General features: G+C 42.8%; 1 protein-coding gene across 8 annotated transcripts in view; it reads left to right on the plus strand.

Moving 5' to 3' along the window:
* The window catches only part of LOC5576493 (atypical protein kinase C), a 454,102-nt gene that overhangs the window by 384,487 nt on the left and 47,476 nt on the right, over nt 1-22,139 (plus strand). For 6 of the 8 annotated variants that reach the window (XR_002501629.1, XM_021851376.1, XM_021851375.1 and 3 more), the window contains 7 exons: nt 8,947-9,105; nt 13,450-13,634; nt 13,692-13,898; nt 13,962-14,272; nt 14,329-14,429; nt 14,498-14,692; nt 19,591-19,712. Coding sequence is in view for 7 of the 8 variants with exons in the window: in XM_021851376.1 (XP_021707068.1) it covers nt 8,947-9,105; nt 13,450-13,634; nt 13,692-13,898; nt 13,962-14,272; nt 14,329-14,429; nt 14,498-14,692; nt 19,591-19,712 (1,280 nt within the window). In the remaining variant the exon portion in view is untranslated. The remainder of the gene's footprint in view (nt 1-8,946; nt 9,106-13,449; nt 13,635-13,691; nt 13,899-13,961; nt 14,273-14,328; nt 14,430-14,497; nt 14,693-19,590; nt 19,713-22,139) is intronic. The other 2 variants (XM_021851377.1, XM_021851374.1) reach the window with 1 other exon arrangement.

The following is a 22,139-nucleotide window of genomic DNA, read 5'->3' on the forward strand; positions in this document are numbered from 1 at the left end:
AAAAAACGACGGCGAAAGTAGCGAAAAAAAAACGGGACACTAAAATTGGCACTTGGGCAAATTCGGAATGACCGACCGACACGACGCGAGAAAGACAGAACACGTGCGTTCTATTTGAAATGCTTTATTCGACTGACTATCTGAGCTGTACGCTCGAGGGTTCGATCTCTATAGACATTGACTGATGAGTGTTTGTGTAGATTTTACACTGTTAACTGTACAAGGGGTAAGTGGCATAATACTAGTTCCTTAAATTTATAAATGTTTTATCATTAACATGCCGGCCGCCGTTGAAGCCGTCCGGTTCAACCATCATCTGCTTGGGTTCCGTTGTCGTCCTGCGGATTGTCATCATCTGGAGCTAACGGCAGGATAGCGATTTCAGTAACCGCTCGCTTGTACTGTCCAGAGGCAGTCTTGATCACGACCACCCGGCCCCTTCCATCCTTCCCTGTCACGGTTTCCACAATTCTTTCCAACGGCCATTGTAGCGGGGGCGCATTTGCTTGCTTGACGACCACCAACTGCCCAACACGTACATCTGGTTGAGATCGTTTCCACTTTGTTCTCTGCTGGAGTTGACTGACGTAGTCCAGTTGCCAGCAATGCCACAGATCTTGGACGGATTTCTTCATCTCCTGCAAGCGTGACAGGCTCTTCCGGTTGACATCGAGAAGGTCGGGTTCAGGGATTGCCACGAGAGGTTCACCAACAAGAAAATGCCCAGGTGTCAGAGCAGAGCAGTCGTCTGGAGAATCTGAAAGCGGAGAAAGAGGGCGGGAATTGAGGACAGATTCGATTTGGGCAACGACGGTCTGCAGCTGGTCCACGGTGAATGAGCGGTTGCCCATGATGCGTCGGAAGTGGTGCTTGAAGGACTTTATTCCAGCTTCCCAGATACCGCCGAAGTGCGGTGAACGCGCCGGGATGAAGCGAAACTTGATTCCGCTATCCTGACAGAAGTTGTTCCAGTCCTCTGATCGGAATTGACGACGAAATTCTTCCCGCATCGTACGCAGTTCTCGATCTGCCCCGACGAAAGCAGTCGCGTTGTCGCAGTGTAGTTCGAGTAACCGACCACGACGTGCCACGAAGCGTTTAACGGCATTTATGCAGGCGGCGGACGACAGATCTGCGACGACTTCGAGCATGCACGGCCTTCACAACGAGACACACGAATAACGCGACGTAAACTTTTACCGACGCGCCCCGACCACTTAACGGACGTACGAGAAACGGCCCACAGTAACCCATCCCAGAGTGTATGAACGGTCTAGCTGGTGATACACGAACGGAGGGAAGAGGTGCCATAACTTGCTGAGCTAGGCGTGGTTGACACCGGAAACAGGTTACGCATTGACGTACCACCTTACGAGCTAGCCGCCGACCCCGAACTGGCCAAAATCGCTGGCGCATAGTGGCGAGTGTAAGGATTGGACCGCCATGAAGTGTTCGGATGTGGCATGATCGGGCGATAAGCCAACTGAGCTGGTGATCAGCGGGGAGGAGTATTGGGAAGCGAGTGTCGAAGCTTTCATGTTTGATAATCTTCCGAAGAGCCTTAACAACCCAAACTTATCGATGAACAACTTCAGACCTTTGAGTGGCGATTTCAACGTGGGTATTTCTGCAGCTGAAGGATTTGCTTGGCTGCGGCTGTACTGCCGAACTTCAGCAGGAAAAGATGCTAGCTGAACCTGTCTTACGAGGATCTTGAGCGCATGTTCACCTTCCTCTGGGGTGAGTGAACCGACAGTGCGTTCACTCCGAGGGAGTTTTGCGTTGTTGAAAAATCGGTAGCAATGTGCCACGATACGATTCAGCTTGGCGAGGTCCGCATAACGGTCAAACAGTGTTGAGTCGTCAATGGCGCTTTGCAGAGCTACTGGGCAAGCTTCTTGTTGTAATTCGACATTGGTCGGCGGCGAAACCAAACACTCCGGCCAACTGTCAACGGGATCTTTGAGAAAACTCGGACCATGCCACCACAAATCGTCCTTCGCGATATGACTTGCCATCATTCCTCGTGAAATACGGTCGGCTGGATTCATTTCCGATGGAACGTGTCTCCACTCGCAGTCCTTAGTAAGGCGCTGGATCTCTGCGATCCGGTTCGACACGAAAATCTTCCAGACATTGGATTGAGATTTTATCCAGTGAAGAACGATGGTAGAATCCACCCAAAACGTTGGAGGTTCTACGAAATCTGTTGTATGTCGAAGATTGTCGGCAAGTTGACTGCCGAGAAGAGCGGCGCATAGCTCCAGACGAGGGATGGATTGTCCACGCAGTGGAGCAACACGAGACTTGGCAGTCAGTAGATGACTGTGGAGCTGTCCAAATGTATCCCGAGACACGACGTAGATGCAGCATCCATATGCTGTTTTCGATGCGTCGCAGAAGCAGTGCAAACTATAATTGCGGTTTTGTACGACTCTGCGTGGTACGGAGAGTGCCTGTAGTTGGTTGAGCTCCGAACGGTAGATTGTCCACCAAGCGGTGTGTTTTTCAGACAGTTGGTCATCCCACGGGGGTGCACGACGTTAGGCATAAATACGTTAGGCATAAGGACGTTAGGCATAAGGACGTTAGGCATAAGTACGATAGGCATAATGGACGTTTGGCATAATAGATGTTTGGCATAATGGACGTTAGGCATAATGGATGATAGGCATAATTTCCAAAATGTAAATTAAAATCGTTTAAATGAAAAGTTAGCTGACTTTTTAGATAATTGTGAAGGACTTAAAAAATCAAAAGTGCGTCTTTCGACATGCCATTGCCTTGCAGTCGTAGCATAGTTGTCAATCCTTTGAGGTCAATTTCTAGGACAAACTTGATTGAATGATCATTGAAGGGCCTTCATTAGCTTTGTGGTAACGTCTGCGACCATACAACAAAGCCATGCTGAAGGTTTCTTTTTTTAAATCTTTATTAACGAGATTTTAAACCCTGGGCTAGTTCATCTCGGGACCAACAGCTTCACTTCCCTTCCAAAGGAAGTCATCACTGAAATTTTTAGTGACTATCTCGGGGATGGGATTCGATCCCAGGTCCACGGCGTGAGTGGCGTGTGTTCTATCCACTACACCAGGTCCGTCTCCGATTGAAGGTTTCGTAGTTCCAATAAATCCAGAATCCTATCGTTTTCTTTACTTCTTTGGTGATGAACCATAATCGCGCTCGTGTATCATGCACAAATAAGAATGCAAAATGGTTACTTTGGCAAAATGGAGGTGCTCCAAGGACACTAAGCTAAGAATTTGGGACGTAATGTCAATGATAAGAAAGACGCTTAACATGATCTGCAGCTAATCTTTTGGGTTTGGTTGTACACACATAACTGACAAATTTTTCATCAGAGATTATCCCTTCTTTAAATTGAAGGCTGTTTTTCATAGTTATACTGTTGACAAAATTATTGGAGTTGTCACTGCTAATGTTTTAATCAGAACATTTTTCTTCTTTAAAAATAAGTTGTTCTCTCGAAACATACTAATTGAACAATTAATATCATTCTTGCTCTTAATATTCCCATCATAAATTTTCCCTTCTTTGAATCATGGGCTGTTCTTTATACTTATATTTTATTCTTATACTAGTGATCCCGGCAAACTCCGTCTTGCCATCAAGTAGGCTGTTGAAAAATGTCATGGAACCTCCCATACAAAATGACATAGTACCTAGTACTCTCCCGTTTTACCAAATTTCCCAAAAACTTCCCTTAACTTTTTCGTCATACGAACACGTCGGAACCCTTCAAGAAGACAACAGTGAAATAATTGTGCAAATCGGTTGTCCCGCTCTCAAGTCATTTCGTGACATACAAACACCACTCCATTTTTATTTATATAGATTTAATTTAATGACTGGAGGAAAAGGTTGTTTCAAAAATCACCTTCATCTAAAAATATGTTGTTCTGTGGATTCTTGCAATTCCAATAATTATTGGAATTGTAGATGTAAATATCTCCATCAAAAAATTACGTTTCGACTTGCTCTTGAATGTTTTGCGGAACACTTGGGGATCAGCTGAGTTGTAAGAGTTCTGTGTAATAAAATCGGTACAAATACTTTGAACCTGAATGCACGCCATGTTAAAGGCTGAAAACCGTGCTATGTTAAATTTGAGCTTACTGTAGTAAAATTGAGGATAATACGCGATTGGCGTATTAACTTCGATGGAGCTTACCACCATTAATCAATTGATTGCAAACTTGATTGATTTCAAACATTTTCAAAATGCTTTCGGTAAAACTTCCTCGGCTGTCAAAATTGATTGAAAATCATCGAAAATTGTTTACAGAAGAGGCCAAGGAACTGTTCTCACTACTTTAAATTGATGAACAGACTCGGAGTGGGTATGTAATGCCAAGAAGATTGTTGACATACTACCAAAAATGAAGTTAATGTCCTATATCACATGAATTCATGAGTTGACTCTTGATTGTTGTCTTCAAGCTAATCATTTGCTAATATTTATATAGATGGTTTCCCTTCTTCAGAATTAACGCAATTATGTAAGAAAACTATAACAAAAAAATCGTATACTCACTCAAATAAACATCTCTAGAAACAAATAACACAACGCAAATACAAATCTTATGAAAATGTATTGAGCTGGATTTTAGAAAGATAACATATCTTGCGATAATGGGTTCATTGTCATTGTCAAATTTCATAACACCGAAAACAGTCATTTATGACCAACCAATCAACCCATCCCCTCGTAATGATTTTCATGTGAATTTTGCTTTATTTTTATGAGCATCTTAAGGACGCTCACCCACAATTTTACAATATAAGACGAGTTTTTTTTTGGCTTACACGCTAGTTGTTTTATGCCAAACGTCCATTATGCCTAACGTATATTATGCCAAACATCCATTATGCCTAATGTCTTTATGCCTAACGTACATTATGCCTATCATCCTTATGCCTAACGTCCTTATGCCTAACGTCTTTATGCCTAATGGGGTATACTCATCCCACGGCCAGTGTTCTGCGCAAAGCACTTGCACAAACACTTTGGCTTTCATCAATACAGGTCCCAGAAGACCGAGGGGATCGAACAGTTGCGACATTTCGGACACAACGAGGCGTTTGGTTGCGACATCTAGCAGAGGCAGTGCTGGAATTTTGAATTGGAAGGTGTCTGACTTAGGAAGCCAGAGAAGTCCCAAAGTCTTGATGGTAGGAGACCGATCGATTTCCAGTTCTGGCTTTGTTTCCCACAGCTGAGAAGGAACGCTGGCGAGAACGGCGTTGTTGTTGGTTGCCCATTTTCGAAGAACGAAGCCGGCTTGGTGCAACATCTCAATTAACTGCCGACACGTTTCGGCGACCTTGACTTCATCGTCGTCTCCGGTGAGGACATCATCTACGTATGTTCCCTTCTTAATGACAGGAACCGCCAACGGATAGCGTTCTCCTTCGTCAATGGCCAACTGGTTGAGTACACGAGTAGCGTGATAAGGCGAGCTAGCGAGTCCGTATGTGACGGTTTTCAGCTGATAGATGCGAACTGGTTCTGATGGATCTTTCCGGAACAATATCTGTTGATACTTCCGGTCATCTGGGTGTACCCAGATTTGTCGAAACATTTTCTCGGCGTCTGCGGTGACGACGTACCGAGGTAAGCGGATGTTGATGATCGTAATATACAGAGCTGGCTGTACTGTTGGTCCTACGAACAAAACTTCATTTAGCGATAAGCTTGAAGCGCTTCGACATGATCCATCAAACACGACTCGGATCTTTGTAGTTGAACTCTCGGGACGGTGGATGGCATGGTGGGGTAGAAAAAACTGCGAACTACGCGGCGCTCGCGGACTCACCTCCTCCATGTGACCCAAGCTTTCGTATTCCTCCAAGAACTGGTGGTAGGCAATACGAAGAGCTTCATCGACAGCGAACTTCTTCTCCATGGATTGGAGACGACGGAATGCTAGCTGGTAGGAATCGCCTAGCATTGGCAGCATTTCCTCTCGCAGCGGTAAACGAACGATATACCTTCCACTTGAATCTCGATCAACGGTTTGTTGGAATAGATCTTCACAGCGTTGCTCGTCGGGAGTGTAGCTTCTGCCGACGTCGAAGTTGTCGATTTCCCAGAATCTTTCAAGATGCTTGTCGAGAAGGTCGTCTGTGCAGATGTGACTTGTCTGGACTGCCGGCGGATCATGGGCTGGATCTGGTATTTTTCCGCATACGATGTATCCTAGCACGGTCTTCTGTAGTAGCGGGTATCTGGCTAATGTTGAACTGGGGATCCGCCATTGGAAGATTACGAAGAATTTGCCAACGAGAAACGTCGATATGATGGCTGGGTAGCGATACTGTTAGTTTTGGCAGTACCAGGCAGTCCAGAGAGAAGTGGTCATCTCCGAAGCGTGAAGCGAGCGAAACTGTTACACCGAAGTGGACGTTCACGGTGGATTGGCCAATTCCACTGACGGGTGAGTTGAGCTTGACACGCTTTAACCGGAGTTTCTGGCAGAACGACTCACTGATGAAGCTAGGTTGGGAACCACTGTCCAACAGAGCTCTAGCGAAATGATAGTTGTTGTCGGCATCTTTCACTTGGATAACAGCGGTCGAAAGCACAACCGTGTTCTGGCGATAATTACGAGTCACTTCAGCACATTGACAGGAGGTGGAGGGAGGCGAGTTTATTTCGACGAGAGATTCGACCGACGGAGTGGAGGGGGCGATACCGACGGAATACGAGTGCGGAAACGTTCGAAACGACGACGTCGCGAGTGGTGTGGCACCGGAAGACGGTTGACGTACGGTGGAGCTTATTTCGCGTTGCGACATTTGGTACGAGGGCGACCCGATTGCTTCAGCGGATTGACCAACTACAACTGGTGCGGGTTGGTTGGGAACTGCTGCGGATGCACTAGGAGCTGAAGCAGACGAAATCGGCTGCAAGTGCAGAAGAGAATGATGCTTCTTGGAGCATTGCTTGCAGGAACCGCTGGAGCAATCCTTTTCCAGGTGTGTACCCTTCAAGCAGTTTATACAAAGCCCGTGCTTCTTGACAAATTCGAACCGTTGCTGGGGAACGAGAGCTTGGAAACCACTGCACTGAAACAGAAGATGCGCTTGCTTGCAGTGTGGGCACCTTTTCACGTTCTCAGAAGCGACATGGGACGTGAAGCGTGGCTTCGTTGATTTTGATTCTGATTGGGTATTGTTAGGGTGGGAGAGCGTTAGGGTTTTGATTATTCGCGATCTTTTGTGGATGAATTCGAGAAGTTTCTTGTACGTGGGGCGCCCGTCATCAACCAAATGGGTTTCCCACTCTCGCAGTGAGCCTGAGTCTAGGCAACTGCTCAATCGCTCAACAAGAAATGAGTTCTAGTGTTCTTCTTCGGTTTCTAGTTTGCTGAGCAACTGAACATGGCGATCGAAGCTGTCGGCCAGCTCCGACAGTCCTACAGCGGACTCTTTCTTCAACGGTTTCATCGCCAATAGAGCCGACATGTGTCGCTTGATAATGAAGTTCGGGTTTTCGTACCGATCCTTCAGAAGATTCCACGCAACTTCGTAATCATTGGTGGAAATACAGTGATACCTCCATGAGTCGATGTTCCATGACTCGATATCGACTCATAGAACCATACTAAAAACAATATTTCATGGTTACTATGATGGTCCCTAGAAGCAGCTTTCCAAAGGATTGCTGTTCCATGACTCGATATTTCCATGAGTCGATGGTCCCTTCAATATCGACTCATGGAGGTTTCACTGTATCAAGGGCGGAAATAATGCGAGCTGCCTCGTCCGTCAATGATGCTCGCAAATAGTGCATCTTTTGCACTGCCGTCAATTGTTGATTAGAGTGAATCAACGAGACGAAAAGATCGCGAAATTGCACCCAATCATCAATTTTTCCTCCGAACACCGGAATCTTGATTTCCGGCAGCCGAACTTTGGTCATTGGCTGAGCACATACCGAGGACGGTGCACGAGGCTGTTCAGGAGGGGCTACGGGAAGTTTGTTCTGTAACGACCCCTTCAACCTGTTCAAAATGTTTGCGATTCTAATGATCACTCGCGGCGATTGGCTCGGATCACGGCTTGTGATATGATCACAACGGAGCAGCTTTAGGGAGGAAAAAACGACGGCGAAAGTAGCGAAAAAAACGGGACACTAAAATTGGCACTTGGGCAAATTCGGAATGACCGACCGACACGACGCGAGAAAGACAGAACACGTGCGTTCTGACTATCTGAGCTGTACGCTCGAGGGTTCGATCTCTATAGACATTGACTGATGAGTGTTTGTATAGATTCTACACTGTTAATTGTACAAGGGGTAAGTGGCATAATACTAGTTCCTTAAATTTATAAATGTTTTATCATTAACAGTCTCCTTAAGTTCTTTAGTCTTCTTTAGTCCTATAGCTTTAAAACTCCTTTAGGCTCTTTAATCTCCTTTAGTCTCCTTTGATCCTTCAGTCTCCTTTAGTACTTAAGTATCTTTAAGTCACTAAGTCACCTTTAGACCTTTAGTCTACTTTCGAAATCGAATCGAAATCGAATCGAAATCGAATCGAAATCAAATCGAAATCGAATCGAAATCGAATCGAAATCGAATCGAAATCGAATCGAAATCGAATCAAAATCGAATCGAAATCGAATCGAAATCGAATCGAAATCGAATCGAAATCGAATCGAAATCGAATCGAAATCGAATCGAAATCGAATCGAAATCGAATCGAAATCGAATCGAAATCGAATCGAAATCGAATTGAAATCGAATCGAAATCGAATCGAAATCGAATCGAAATCGAATCGAAATCGGATCGATAATTTAATTGACAATCGAATTAGGAATTGAAAACATATTTTTCACCTCAATCTCTGCAAATTCAATCAAATGATTAATATTTTACCTTAGCTTACTCATCAAACTGTTTATCTTTCTCCACCTTCCAGAAAGCCTTCTGTGCGTTCTGCCACGACCGCATCTGGGGTCTCGGCCGGCAGGGCTTCAAGTGCATCCAGTGCAAGCTGCTGGTGCACAAAAAGTGCCACAAGTTAGGCAACAAACCGTGCAGCAACGAACACGTGGAACCGGTCTACAAGGAGCGTGATGTAAGTATATAGATCCCCGTGAACAAGTTTGACTGCAGATGGCGCTATTTGACTTCCATTTCCATCAATCACGGTACCGCCACCGATTTGTGTGTGTGTGTGTGTGTGTGTTAGGCGCGAATAGACTTTGGAACCACGACAATGCGGAATTTTGCGACTAAGGGCAATCGTATGGGTAATTGATTCGTTCGAAACGAGATCCTGCCGCATTGGGAACCCCGACTGACTTTCCAATCTGTGTTTCTTCCGATGGGAAGTTGACGTTTGCAGCAGTCAGATGTCGTTAAGCACTATGAGGAAGACTTTTTTTTCCTCTCCTGCACCGGGGTTTCTTTTCTTGGTTAGAAGGAAATTGAATTTTTTACTTCGTCGTTGCCGTGAATGTGGCTTTTACCGCAAGGCGAAAGGATGTAACAGTCAAGTTCTTTTTTTCCTTTGGTACTTTTCCTGCGATTCTATGAGAACGCTCGTAGCAATCGAAGGGAATTGGCGCAAAATTCATTATTGCTACAGGGCAAAACAAATTGCGGCAATGAACGAGGTAAAAAATGTAGTGGAAAATGGCGGAACGCTTTTATGGTGATTTTGTTTGCCGGCCTGATGGTCGGGTTTGAAAGATTGAAATGGCGATTACGGACAAAGGCAACAGTTTGCTCGTAAAATCGCAGGAACGAGTTTCCAGAACCCTTGTTGGACTTATGTAAGTTAATAAGTTATTTTTGATGTTCAAAAAGAAATATTCCATGGATTACAGGAGAAATCTTCCAAAAATTTCAGAATAATCCTCCAAAAAAAAAATCAGAATAATTCTTCTGGTTTTTGTGAGAACCTCTCCAAGGATTTCCGGAGAAATCCCCTATCAAGGATGTCCGAAGGAATCCTCCAAGGGTTTCCGGAGAAATCCTCCAGAGATTTCCGGAGAAATCCCTCAAGGATTTCTGGAGAAATCCTCCAAGAAATTCGGAGAAATCCGCCACGGATTTCCAGAGCAATCCTCCAATGATTTCCGGAGAAATCCTCTAAGAATTTCCGGAGAAATCCTCGAAGGATTTCCGGAGAAATCTTCCAAGGATTTCCGGAGAAATCCTCCAAGGATTTGCGGAGAAATCCTCCAAGAATTTCTGGAAAAAAATTTTGGATTTCTGTTGAATTCTTCCAAGGATTTCCAGAGAAATCCTCCAAGGATTTGCGGAGAAACCGTCCAAGGATTTCCGAAGAAATCCTCCAAGTATTTCCGGAGAAATCCTCCAACGATTTCCGGAGAAATCCTCCAATGATTTCCGCAGAAATCTTCCAAGGATTTCCGGAGAAACGGTCCAAGGATTCCCGGAGAAATACTCCAAGCATTCCCGGAGAAATCCTCCCAGGATTTCCGGAGAAATCCTCCATATATTTTCAGGATTTCCAGAGACATCTTCCCAGATATTTTTCCGAGAAATTCCGGAGAAATCCTCCAAGGATTCCTGGAGAAATCCTCCAAGGATTTCTGGAGAAATCATCCAAGGATTTTCGGAGAAATCGCCCAAGGAATTCCGGAGAAATCCTCCAAGGATTTCCGGAGAAATCCTCCCAGAATTTCCGGAGAAGTGCTCCAGAAGTTTCTGGAGAAAACCACCAAGGAATCCAAAGAAATCTTCCAAGGGTTTCTGGAGAAACCCTCCAAGGATTTCTGGATAAATCCTCCAAGGATTTCCGGAGAAATCCTCTAAGAAATTCGGGGAAATCCGCAATGGATTTCCAGCGCTATCCTCCAAGGATTTCCGGAGAAATCCTCTAAGGTTTTCCGGAGAAATCTTCCAAGGATTTCCAGAGAAATCCTCCAAGGATTTCCGGAGAAATCCTCCAAGGATTTGCGGAGAAATCCTCCAAGAATTTGCGGAGAAATCCTCCAAGAGTTTCCGGAAAAATTTTCCAAGGATTTCTGGAGAATTCTTCCAAGGATTTCTAGAGAAATCCTCCAAGGATTTCCGGAGAAATCCTCCAAGGATATCCGGAGAAACCGTCCAAGGATTTCCGAAGAAATCCTCCAAAGATATCCGGAGAAATCCTCCAATGATTTCCGGAGAAATCCTCCAATGATTTCCGGAGCAATCCTCCAAGGGTTTCCGGAGAAACCCTCCAAGGATTTCTAGACAAATCCTCCAAGGATTTCCGGAGAAATCCTCTAAGAAATTCGGAGAAATCTGCCACGGATTTCCAGAGTAATCCTCCGAGGATTTCCGGAGAAATCCTTTAAGGTTTTTCGGAGAAATCCTCGAAGGATTTCCGGAGAAATCTTCCAAGGAATTCCGGAGAAATCCTTCAAGGATTTCCGGAGTAATCCTCTAAGAAATTCGGAGAAATCTGCCACGGATTTCCAGAGCAATCCTCCAAGGATTTCCGGAGAAATCCTTTAAGGTTTTTCGGAGAAATCCTCGAAGGATTTCCGGAGAAATTTTCCAAGGATTTCCGGAAAAATCCTCCAAGGATTTCCGGAGAAATCTTCCAAGGATTTCCGGAGAAATCTTCCAAGGATTTCCGGAGAAATCCTCCAAGGATTTCCGGAGAAATCCTCCAAGGATTTGCGGAGAAATCCTCCAAGGATTTCGGGAGAAATCCTCCAAGGATTTCCGGAGAAATCCTCCAAGGATTTCCGGAGAAACCCTCCAAGGATTTCTGGATAAATCCTTCAAGGATTTCCGGAGAAATCCTCCAAGGATTTTCGGAGAAACCGTCCAAGGATTTCCGAAGAAATCCTCCAAGGACATCCGGAGAAATCTTCCATTGATTTCCGGAGAAATCCTCCAAAGATTTCCGGAGAAACCCTCCAAGGATTTCTGGATAAATCCTCCAAGGATTTCCGGAGAAATCCTCTAAGAAATTCGGAGAAATCTGCCACAGATTTCCCGAGCAATCCTCCAAGGATTTCCGGAAAGGATTTCCGGAGAAATCCTCCAAGGATTTGCGGAGAAATCCTCCAAGAATTTCCTGAAAAATTTTCCAAGGATTTCTGGAGAATTCTTCCAAGGATTTCTAGAGAAATCGTCCAAGGATTTCCGGGAAATCCTCCAAGGATTTCCGGAGAAACCGTTCAAGGATTTCCGGAGAAATCCTCCAAGGATTTCCGGAGAAACCGTCCAAGGATTTCCGGAGAAATCCTCCAAGGATTCCCGGAGAAATCCTGTAATTTCAGGATCATATTCTGATTTAGGGGGGCGGACCTGGTGTAGTGGTTAGAACACACGCCTCTCACGCCGAGGACCTGGGATCGAATCCCATCCCCGAGATAGTCACTAAAAATTTCAGTGACGACTTCCTTCGGAAGGGAAGTAAAGCCGTTGGTCCCGAGATGAACTAGCCCAGGGCTAAAAATCTCGTTAATAAAGATAGAAAAAAAAATGTAATTTCAGGAGAAATCCTTCCAGAATTTTCGGAGAAATCCTCCATATATTTCCAGGATTTCCAGAGACACCTTCCCAGATATTTTTCCGAGATATTCCGGAGAAATCCTCCAAGGATTCCTGGAGAAATCCTGCAAGGATTTCTAGAGAAATCCTGCAAGGATTTCTGGAGAAATTCTCCAAGGATTTCTGGATAAATCCTCCAAGAATTTCCGGAGAAATCCTTTAAAGATTTTCGAAGAAATCCTCCAAAGATTTCCGGAGAAACTCTCTCAGGAACTCCGGATCTTTCAAGTATTTCCGGAGAAACACTTTAAGTATTGCCGGAGAAATCCTGCAAGGATTTCTGGAGAAATCGTCCAAGAATTTCCGGAGAAATCCTCAAACGTTTTCTGGAAAAATCCTTCAGGGATTTGCGGAGAAATCCTCTCAGGGTTTCCGAAGAAATCTTCAAAGATTTTCCGGAGATATCCTTGAAGGGTTTCCGGAGAAATCTTCCAAGGATTTCCGGTGAAATCCTCCAAGGATTTCCGGAGGAATCCTCCTACGATTTCCGGAGAAATCCTCCTAGGATTTGCGGAGAAACCCTACAAGAATTTCCGAAGAAATCCTCCAAGGATTCCCGGAGAAATCGTCCAACGATTCCCGGAGAAATCCTTCAAGGATTCCCGGAGAAATCCTGTAAGGGTTTCAGGAGGAAACGTCTAAGAATTTCCAAAGAAATCTTCCAAGGATATAAGAAAGATTTTGCGAATATCTCTTCAAAAATTTCAGGAGAATTCAAAAAAAAAAAAAAAAGGTTCAAAGAAAAGGTTCAATTGAACACCGAGCACTGTGTCCTGTCATGGTCGCCATGTTAAAGAAAGATGTCTCTCCGTCTTGTCACGGTCGCCATGTATACATTCAGTAACTATCGCACATATTATATTAGGTATTAAGTTCTCTCCTCTTCATCCCTTCGCAGCACCCAGATCTGAATGACGAATCGAGCACCGGTGATGTGATTCAACCTCCGCAGGATTATCCGTCCGAGTACATCCAGGACCCGTCGTGCGACCAGGTCCCGGTCGAAGCATCCGACAATGTGGAGGAACCGCTGGAACCGGGTACCCAGCGGCAGTACTCGCTCAACGATTTTGAACTGATCAGGTACGTTCTTCGTCTTTCACATTGTCTAGGTTCACGGCTATATCCGTTGATTTGCAGGGTCATCGGCCGCGGTAGCTACGCCAAGGTGCTGATGGTCGAACTGAAGAAAACGCGGCGAATCTACGCGATGAAGGTCATCAAGAAGGCCCTGGTCACCGATGACGAGGACATCGACTGGGTCCAGACGGAGAAGCACGTCTTCGAGACAGCGTCCAACCACCCGTTCCTGGTCGGGTTGCACTCGTGCTTCCAGACGCCCTCTAGGTGAGTTCAAGACTTCTGTGTATCTTGAGTATTCTTTGGAGTTCAATCGGTTCCGTTATGCAGACTGTTCTTCGTGATCGAGTTCGTCCGCGGTGGGGATCTGATGTTCCACATGCAGCGCCAGCGACGTCTTCCGGAGGAGCACGCCCGGTTCTACGCGGCCGAAATCAGCTTGGCGTTGAACTTCCTGCACGAGAAGGGCATCATCTATCGGGATCTGAAGCTGGACAATGTGCTGCTGGATCACGAGGGCCACATCAAGCTGACCGATTACGGCATGTGCAAGGAGGGCATCCGCCCGGGCGATACGACCTCGACGTTCTGCGGTACGCCGAACTACATCGCGCCGGAGATTCTCCGCGGGGAGGACTACGGTAGGTCTACGGGAGTTGCCGAATGGCTTCAAGATCTTACGTCTTTGCTCTTCTAGGGTTCTCCGTGGATTGGTGGGCTCTGGGAGTCCTGCTGTACGAAATGTTGGCCGGGCGTAGTCCGTTCGACATTGCCGGTGCTTCCGAAAATCCTGATCAGGTAAGCCAAACAATTCGCCAAACCCTCAATATCCCATTATCTGAGAAATTTGTCGTTCTCCCTCGCAGAACACCGAGGACTACCTGTTCCAAGTGATCCTGGAGAAGACGATCCGTATTCCGCGTTCGCTCAGCGTCAAGGCCGCCTCGGTGCTCAAAGGTTTCCTCAACAAGAACCCGGCCGACCGTCTCGGCTGTAACCGGACTGCGGCCTTCATGGACATTGTCAATCATCCGTTCTTCAAGAGCATCGACTGGGAGGCGGTAAGTTACCTTCGACCAAGATCCCTTCCAACGCCAAAAATGCAAGAAAAATTTACCATCCCATCAGAAGTTCCACCTTACGTTGATTCGGAGCTCATTTCAGGCTCTTCCTTTCGTACAGCAATTATTATAATTTAATGAAGCTTCAATAACCCCATTGTAGGTCGTTCACTTCGTTGTTTCCCACAAGTATGTCACCGATTATTTTTTGTTTCGCTCTCATTTACAACACCCGTTCATCCAAACCGCATTCATTATAAATTCCATGTACATTGGCTTTTTCCATCGTTTTACTCCCGAGTGGCTGTAACTGGAAATAAAAATATGAAATTATTAATTCATTGTCAATCTGTGGTTGCGGTCGCTGGCTTGTAATAACATACTGCTACTGGGCGATGGAAAAATGCGTTCGGCATTTTCCAAATCCCTGTCATTTGGTTCAATTTAATTAAGCAAATTGTCACGGAAATGTGTACTCATCAGCTTTGCGGTTTTGACAATTTTCAGAAAATGCTGAGTGGGCTTACTGTTTAAAAATCTTTTAAGCATCTGTATTGAATTGAAATCAAGGAATCAGAATTTTTGAATCGAAATCTTGGGCTCGAAATCATGGAATCGAATCGAAATCGAATCGAAATCGAATCGAAATCGAATCGAAATCGAATCGAAATCGAATCGAAATCGATCGAAATCGAATCGAATCGAATCGAATCGAATCGAATCGAATCGAATCGAAATCGAATCGAATCGAATCGAAATCGAATCGAAATCGAATCGAAATCGAATCGAAATCGAATCGAAATCGAAATCGAAATCGAATCGAAATCGAATGCGAAATCGAATCGAAATCGAATCGAAATCGAATCGAAATCGAATCGAAATCGAAATCAACGAAATCGAATCGAAATCGAATCGAAATCGAATTCAATCGAATCGAAATCGAATCAAATCGAATCGAAATCGAATCGAAATCGAATCGAAATCGAATCGAAATCGAATCGAATCGAATCGAATCGAATCGAAATCGAATCGAAATCGAATCGAAATCGAATCGAAAATCGAATCGAAATCGAATCGAAATCGAATCGAAATCGAATCGAAATCGAATCGAAAATCGAACGAAATCGAATCGAAATGATCGAATCGAAATCGAATCGAAATCGAATCGAAATCGAATCGAAATCGAATCGAAATCGAATCGAAATCGAATCGAAATCGATCGAATCGATCGAAATCGATCGAAATCGAATCGAAATCGAATCGAAATCGAATCGAATCGAATCGAAATCGAAATCGAAATCGAATCGAAATCGAATCGAAATCGAATCGAAATCGACGAAATCGAATCGAAATCGAATCGAAAATCGAATCGAAATCGAATCGAAATCGAATCGAAATCGAATCGAAATCGAATCGAAATCGAATCGAAATCGAATCGAAATCGAATCGAAATCGAATCGAAATCGAATCGAAATCGAATCGAAATCGAATCGAAATCGAATCGAAATCGAATCGAAATCGAATCGAAATCGAATCGAAATCGAATCGAAATCGAATCGAAATCGAATCGAAATCGAATCGAAATCGATCGAAATCGAATCGAAATCGAATCGAAATCGAATCGAAATCGAATCGAAATCGAATCGAAATCGAATCGAAATCGAATCGAAATCGAATCGAAATCGAATCGAAATCGAATCGAAATCGAATCGAATCGAATCGAAATCGAATCGAAATCGAATCGAATCGAAATCGAATCGAATCGAAATCGAATCGAAATCGGAATCGAAATCGAATCGAAATCAATCGAAATCGAATCGAAATCGAATCGAAATCGAATCGAAATCGAATCGAAATCGAATCGAAATCGAATCGAAATCGAATCGAAATCGATCGAAATCGAATCGAAATCGAAATCGAAAATCGAAATCGAATCGAATCGAATCGAAATCGAATCGAAATCGAATCGAAATCGAATCGAAATCGAATCGAAATCGAATGAAATCGAATCGAAATCGAATCGAAATCGAATCGAAATCGAATCGAAATCGAATCGAAATCGAATCGAAAATCGAATCGAAATCGAATCGAAAATCGAATCGAAATCGAATCGAAATCGAATCGAAATCGAATCGAAATCGAATCGAAATCGAATCGAAATCGAATCGAAATCGAATCGAATCGAATCGAAATCGAATCGAAATCGAATCGAAATCGAATCGAAATCGAATCGAAATCGAATCGAAATCGAAATCGAAATCGAATCGAAATCGATGAAATCGAATCGAAATCGAATCGAAATCGAATCGAAATCGAATCGAAATCGAATCGAAATCGAATCGAAATCGAATCGAAATCGAATCGAAATCGAATCGAAAATCGAATCGAATCGAATCGAATCGAAATCGAAATCGAATCGAAAATCGAATCGAAATCGAAATCGAAATCGAAATCGAAATCGAATCGAAAATTCGAATCGAAATCGAATCGAAATCGAAATCGAAATCGAATCGAAATCGAATCGAAATCGAATCGAAATCGAATCGAATCAATCGAATCGAATCGAAAATCGAATCGAAATCGAATCGAAATCGAATCGAAATCGAATCGAAATCCGAATCGAAATCGAATCGAAATCGAATCGAAATCGAATCGAAATCGAATCGAAATCGAATCGAATCGAATCGAAATCGAATCGAAAATCGAATCGAAATCGAATCGAAATCGATCGAATCGATCGAATCATCGAATCGACAATCGAATCGAAATCGAATCGAAATCGAATCGAAATCGAATCGAAATCGAATCGAAATCGAATCGAAATCGAATCGAATCGAATCGAAATCGAATCGAAATCGAATCGAAATCGAATCGAAATCGGAATCGGAAATCGAAAATCGAAATCGAAAATCTTACTGAAATGGGAGCTGGAAATTGAACTAGACATTGAATTGGGAAATAGAGCTGGAGCTTCTCTTGTTACATGTTTTCATTTTTACTTCCCACCATTGACCATGCCTGATAACCCAACTTTTTCGTCGACGTTATTATTGCCGGGTTGAAATTTTATTTAGAGAGTTATGTCCAATCAAATCAGGAAACCGATAGCGATGACATCACCGTGCTTTTGTGTTTGCGTGCGTGACTCATTAGCCATTGCCAACAGAGACAGATCGAGGCCTCTATCGGTCTGCCAAGCACCGCAGTGTCGGTCGTTGTAAATTAAAATCAACAGAACCAATCAATCATCGCATACCGGTGTGGTCTGCCATTGTCACTTGGGCGATGGTTTGGACGTAAATTTTCTGTTAAAAAATGTCCTTAATAATTCATTCAGCGTTGATATGAGCTGGATGGGTTTTCATTTATAATCTTTTAATCTTTATTGGAAATTAGCTATAGGACAACTATGTGTTCTTTATGGAAACTTGTCTTCATCGTCTGATTAGCCAGAATCAATACGATTACATCCCGGCATCCTATCGCTCGAATTACCGGCTGAACACCTCTCCGTCACCGGCCCTAATGATGGGAAGTGATTCTTCCTGTGTGATTGTATCCTTTTACTGTGTTGCATAATCGTTCCACTCGGGTTTAGCGTGCGACACTCGTACGAACATTTCGCGCCTTCCAGATTCGCCTAGCCTATAGAGAAGCTCCCTTGGAATAGCTGGAAGCTGTGGGCTGAAAATTAAGATAATGATAACGATGATGGCAAATGATGGCGCAAATAATCATTTCCAGATTCCGTGTCCTGACTTGGCATCGCCGTCACTGGATTTCCTTGGCGATGATGTAGCTAGAAGCCTCGGGAGGGCAATGTGAGCCGACTCGGGCTGTGGATGGGAAAAGCGTGGGGAAACGATTAGTTTAGGCGTAATGCCTTCGTTAGAAATTCTACACAGCATCCCATCTACTGGATGGTATGGTGTGGAGTGCAATTTGATGAATCTTCTATCCGAGCAACGGAGAATGGTGTGGGGATGGGACATCTCGTTATTTTGGAATTATCTGCGATTATTCAATCTAATGCCGGATTTTTAATCTATGTGTGGGTGTTAGTTACACCGGTGGATTAAATTAGTTAGGAAACATGCATTAATAATGTTGCGGCCTTATGTTCTGGTTCGCTAAATCTAAATTAAGCCATGTTACAATGGATCCACACAGCTGAGTTATGACCTTAGTCTTCCGTAGATACAATTCTAAGGGATCGGAAAAAGTCAAATAAGTAATATTAAAGTGCTTTGAAGTTTTCTTTCAGGGATTCGTGACACATTTTTCAGATTAGAATTATTATGGGAGTCTCACTAAAATGGTTCTTGAATCCGTTCGTTGTCCTTTTTAAGCAAATTGCTCAATTAATACAGATTAAAATCCACTTCACAACCAATGAAGGTGATATTTGCTCATCGTACGTGACTTTCCGATTGACAATTACTTTCAAACAGATAAATGTTATTTATTATCATTCATCTATTTACAATTAGCAACTGATTCGTTCCAGTATTTACAGTCATCATAATGAGTTTTTTTTTATTTCCGCAACCCATCGATATTATCTCCGAGCAAAATAACGATAATCCCTCATTATCATTCATGAAACAACAGTGCATTGAACAGGTGGGGTATCCCCCGTCCACAACTGGGGCCCTTCATCAATTCACCCAATTAGGACCCCCGCCCCCTGCTGTAAATATATCTCTCACAAAATGCTATCTGTTTCTATCTATTTTTCATTGGTGCCGCTAACCGGATTAACAAAAATAAAACCACGCTCACGCCTCTCACCCACACATTCACTCCGCATCCCTCATAAAAATTAACTGCTAATTAACCGTTGTTGTGCCCCTCGTCACCGCCATTTTCACACACGCTCGTCGTCCATAATTGTGTAGCTCGCGCAAAAAGAGGTCACTCCGCCGTACATTCCGTCGTTCGATGGGTGCGACCAGGACATTACCTGTCACTTCGATCCGCAGTTTACGCGGGAACCGGCCGAACTCACCCCGGACGATCCGTAAGTTGTTACAATGTCGTCAAAACTATGTCTCTGCTGATGAGTTATTTCCTAAGGATCCCCTTTCACAGGTGCTTTTTGCTTATTGGTAGTGTCGTAAAAGTTGTGTGTTTTGTTGCATGAGTTTTTGTAGTTTTAGGATATTTTTGCTTTTGCCAATTACCATCGGACATCTTGCAATCTTGAATCCAAGAAATTCCAGAATAATCTGAATAATCTGTTTATGTCTATGTATAGTAGTGACCAGTTATCCAATGACATATTCTGTTTATAAAGAATCTTCTGTTTTAGGAAGATTTTTGATGATATCTAGTTAACCTTCCTTATGCATTGAGTCAATTTTGACCAATCGATACAGTAAAGATGCTATAAGTTTGTAAAAAAACGACAGATATCTAAAATATCCTAAATTTTCCTACTATTTGAAGCAAAAAGAAACATTCAGCGATATGAATGGCGCTACGAAAAAGGGACGCATAGTGCTTGAAAGGTCACGCTTTCAAAAATCCATTTGACACCCAACGGTATTTTCTGGAAGTTTGACCATTCTTGCCACAATGGCACTTGGGACATATTTGAGCAGAAGCTAGTAGGTACACATTTATTTGCTCTGATGATATGATATCTCAAATTTCGTGTTTTCTTACAAACTAGTAGTTCCGGGAAATTTCGTCATGTCATCAAGTAGGCTATCGAAAAACACCATGAAACATCCCATACAAAAGGACAGTTCCATTCACTATCGTTTTTTCCGACTTTCCCAGTGAACTCCTTAGATTTTTATACACCCAAATATGTCAGAGCGCTGCAGGAACATAACCATAATAGTATTTTTTAAATCCGATAGCCCGTTCTCAAGCCAATTCCATTGGCGTATGAATGGGCCCCCTCCAGAATCATCCAGGCCCCCCCCCCAGATTTTTTAATTATAATAAAAATAAAAATTAAAAAAAATGACATGGAGCAAAATTTACTGAATCAATGTACATGACTCTTGTTATTGACAAAAATCTCTTCAGAGGCTACGTTATTTTAGAGAAAACTTCGCTTGTCTAACATAGCATCAGCGTGTTGGTTCTGACTTCGGTCGATCGATTGGTTATTGTTAGAAGTAGCTACTTGTTGTATGCGACAAACGCAATTTTTCGCCTTCTCCGTTGCAAAAAAATACCGTGAAATAAAAAAAACGTCGTTATCCTGGAAATTTTATTCCCAAAATTCGTTTTTTTTTCTGAATAATCCAAAGAATGCTGTTTCAGCGTAGAGCAGCATAGTCACTGTATTCTGATTTCTTATATTACCTGGAGATACATTAACTTCAACGCGCATAATGACCATAACATAATTGAAAAAATAGACAAAATTACTACAGGAATTTCTCAGACAATACATAGCGGGAATTTCTATCGAAAAATAAGACGTAACTTTCAAAGGAATTTTGGCAAGGCCCAGTTTTCTTCTGACGAATGGCAGTAATTTAACCTGGTGTGAAAAATGTAACAAAATCAACTACAGTCTTATATTCCAGCAATAAATCCTCTCTTTGATTTTAATCCAAATTCTCAAGTATTTTCGCATGAATAAGTTTATTGTTTAAACTATACTTTTTCAAAAAAAACTCATTTCATAAATGATTTTATTAATTTCCAACAAATTTGTTCCTAAATTTTTCAAAAAACTTTTCGATACTCTTTATATAATTTTAGTATAATAAAATTCCTCAAGGAATATTGAAGGGTGGCTTCAGAACTTTTGCAAATCTCTTGGAAATTCGTTAAACAATATTGTGTGACTTTCAAAGCGAATCCGTTCTGGTGGTCATCCATCCGTTCTACGTCCACTTTTTATTAACAAATTGATTTCAGGAATATGTTCCCGGATTTCTCTAAAAATGTTAATTAATCTTTCAAAAGTTCAGTTTTCTCTCGCAATTCCTCCAAAAAATCATTGATTCTGTCAAATCTAATACTGACATGTTTCACTGGAAGTTCTACTAGAAATTCCCCTGTGAATTTTGTTAAAAAGTTTTCCTACAAATTTTATAATAAATTCTTCCGCGAAGTTTAACAAAAGTCCTTGCGAAATGTTTCAAAAGTACATAAAACATAAATTGTTCAAAAGTTATTCTGTTTCTTTTTTGAAATTTTGCCAATCCTCGGATAATTTAAGAATAGGAAAGAGATTTGTTTTTGAAATGTCTCTTGCCTTCGAATCTTCAGAGAAAATTTGTTGAAAAGCCCCAGTAAAACTTTTGTTTCCGAAGTTAGCATAATGATAAAGGAATCTGTAGAGAAACATGTAGCAAAATGACTGGGAAGAAAGAGATGATTTATTAAGATATCCATAAAGAAATTTGTATTGACCTTCTTTAAACATAATATTACCAATTACTGTAAGAATCAATATTCTTGGTTTGAATTTTTGTGC

Source organism: Aedes aegypti, chromosome 3 (genome assembly GCF_002204515.2).
Source record: "Aedes aegypti strain LVP_AGWG chromosome 3, AaegL5.0 Primary Assembly, whole genome shotgun sequence".
NCBI lineage: Eukaryota > Metazoa > Arthropoda > Insecta > Diptera > Culicidae > Aedes > Aedes aegypti.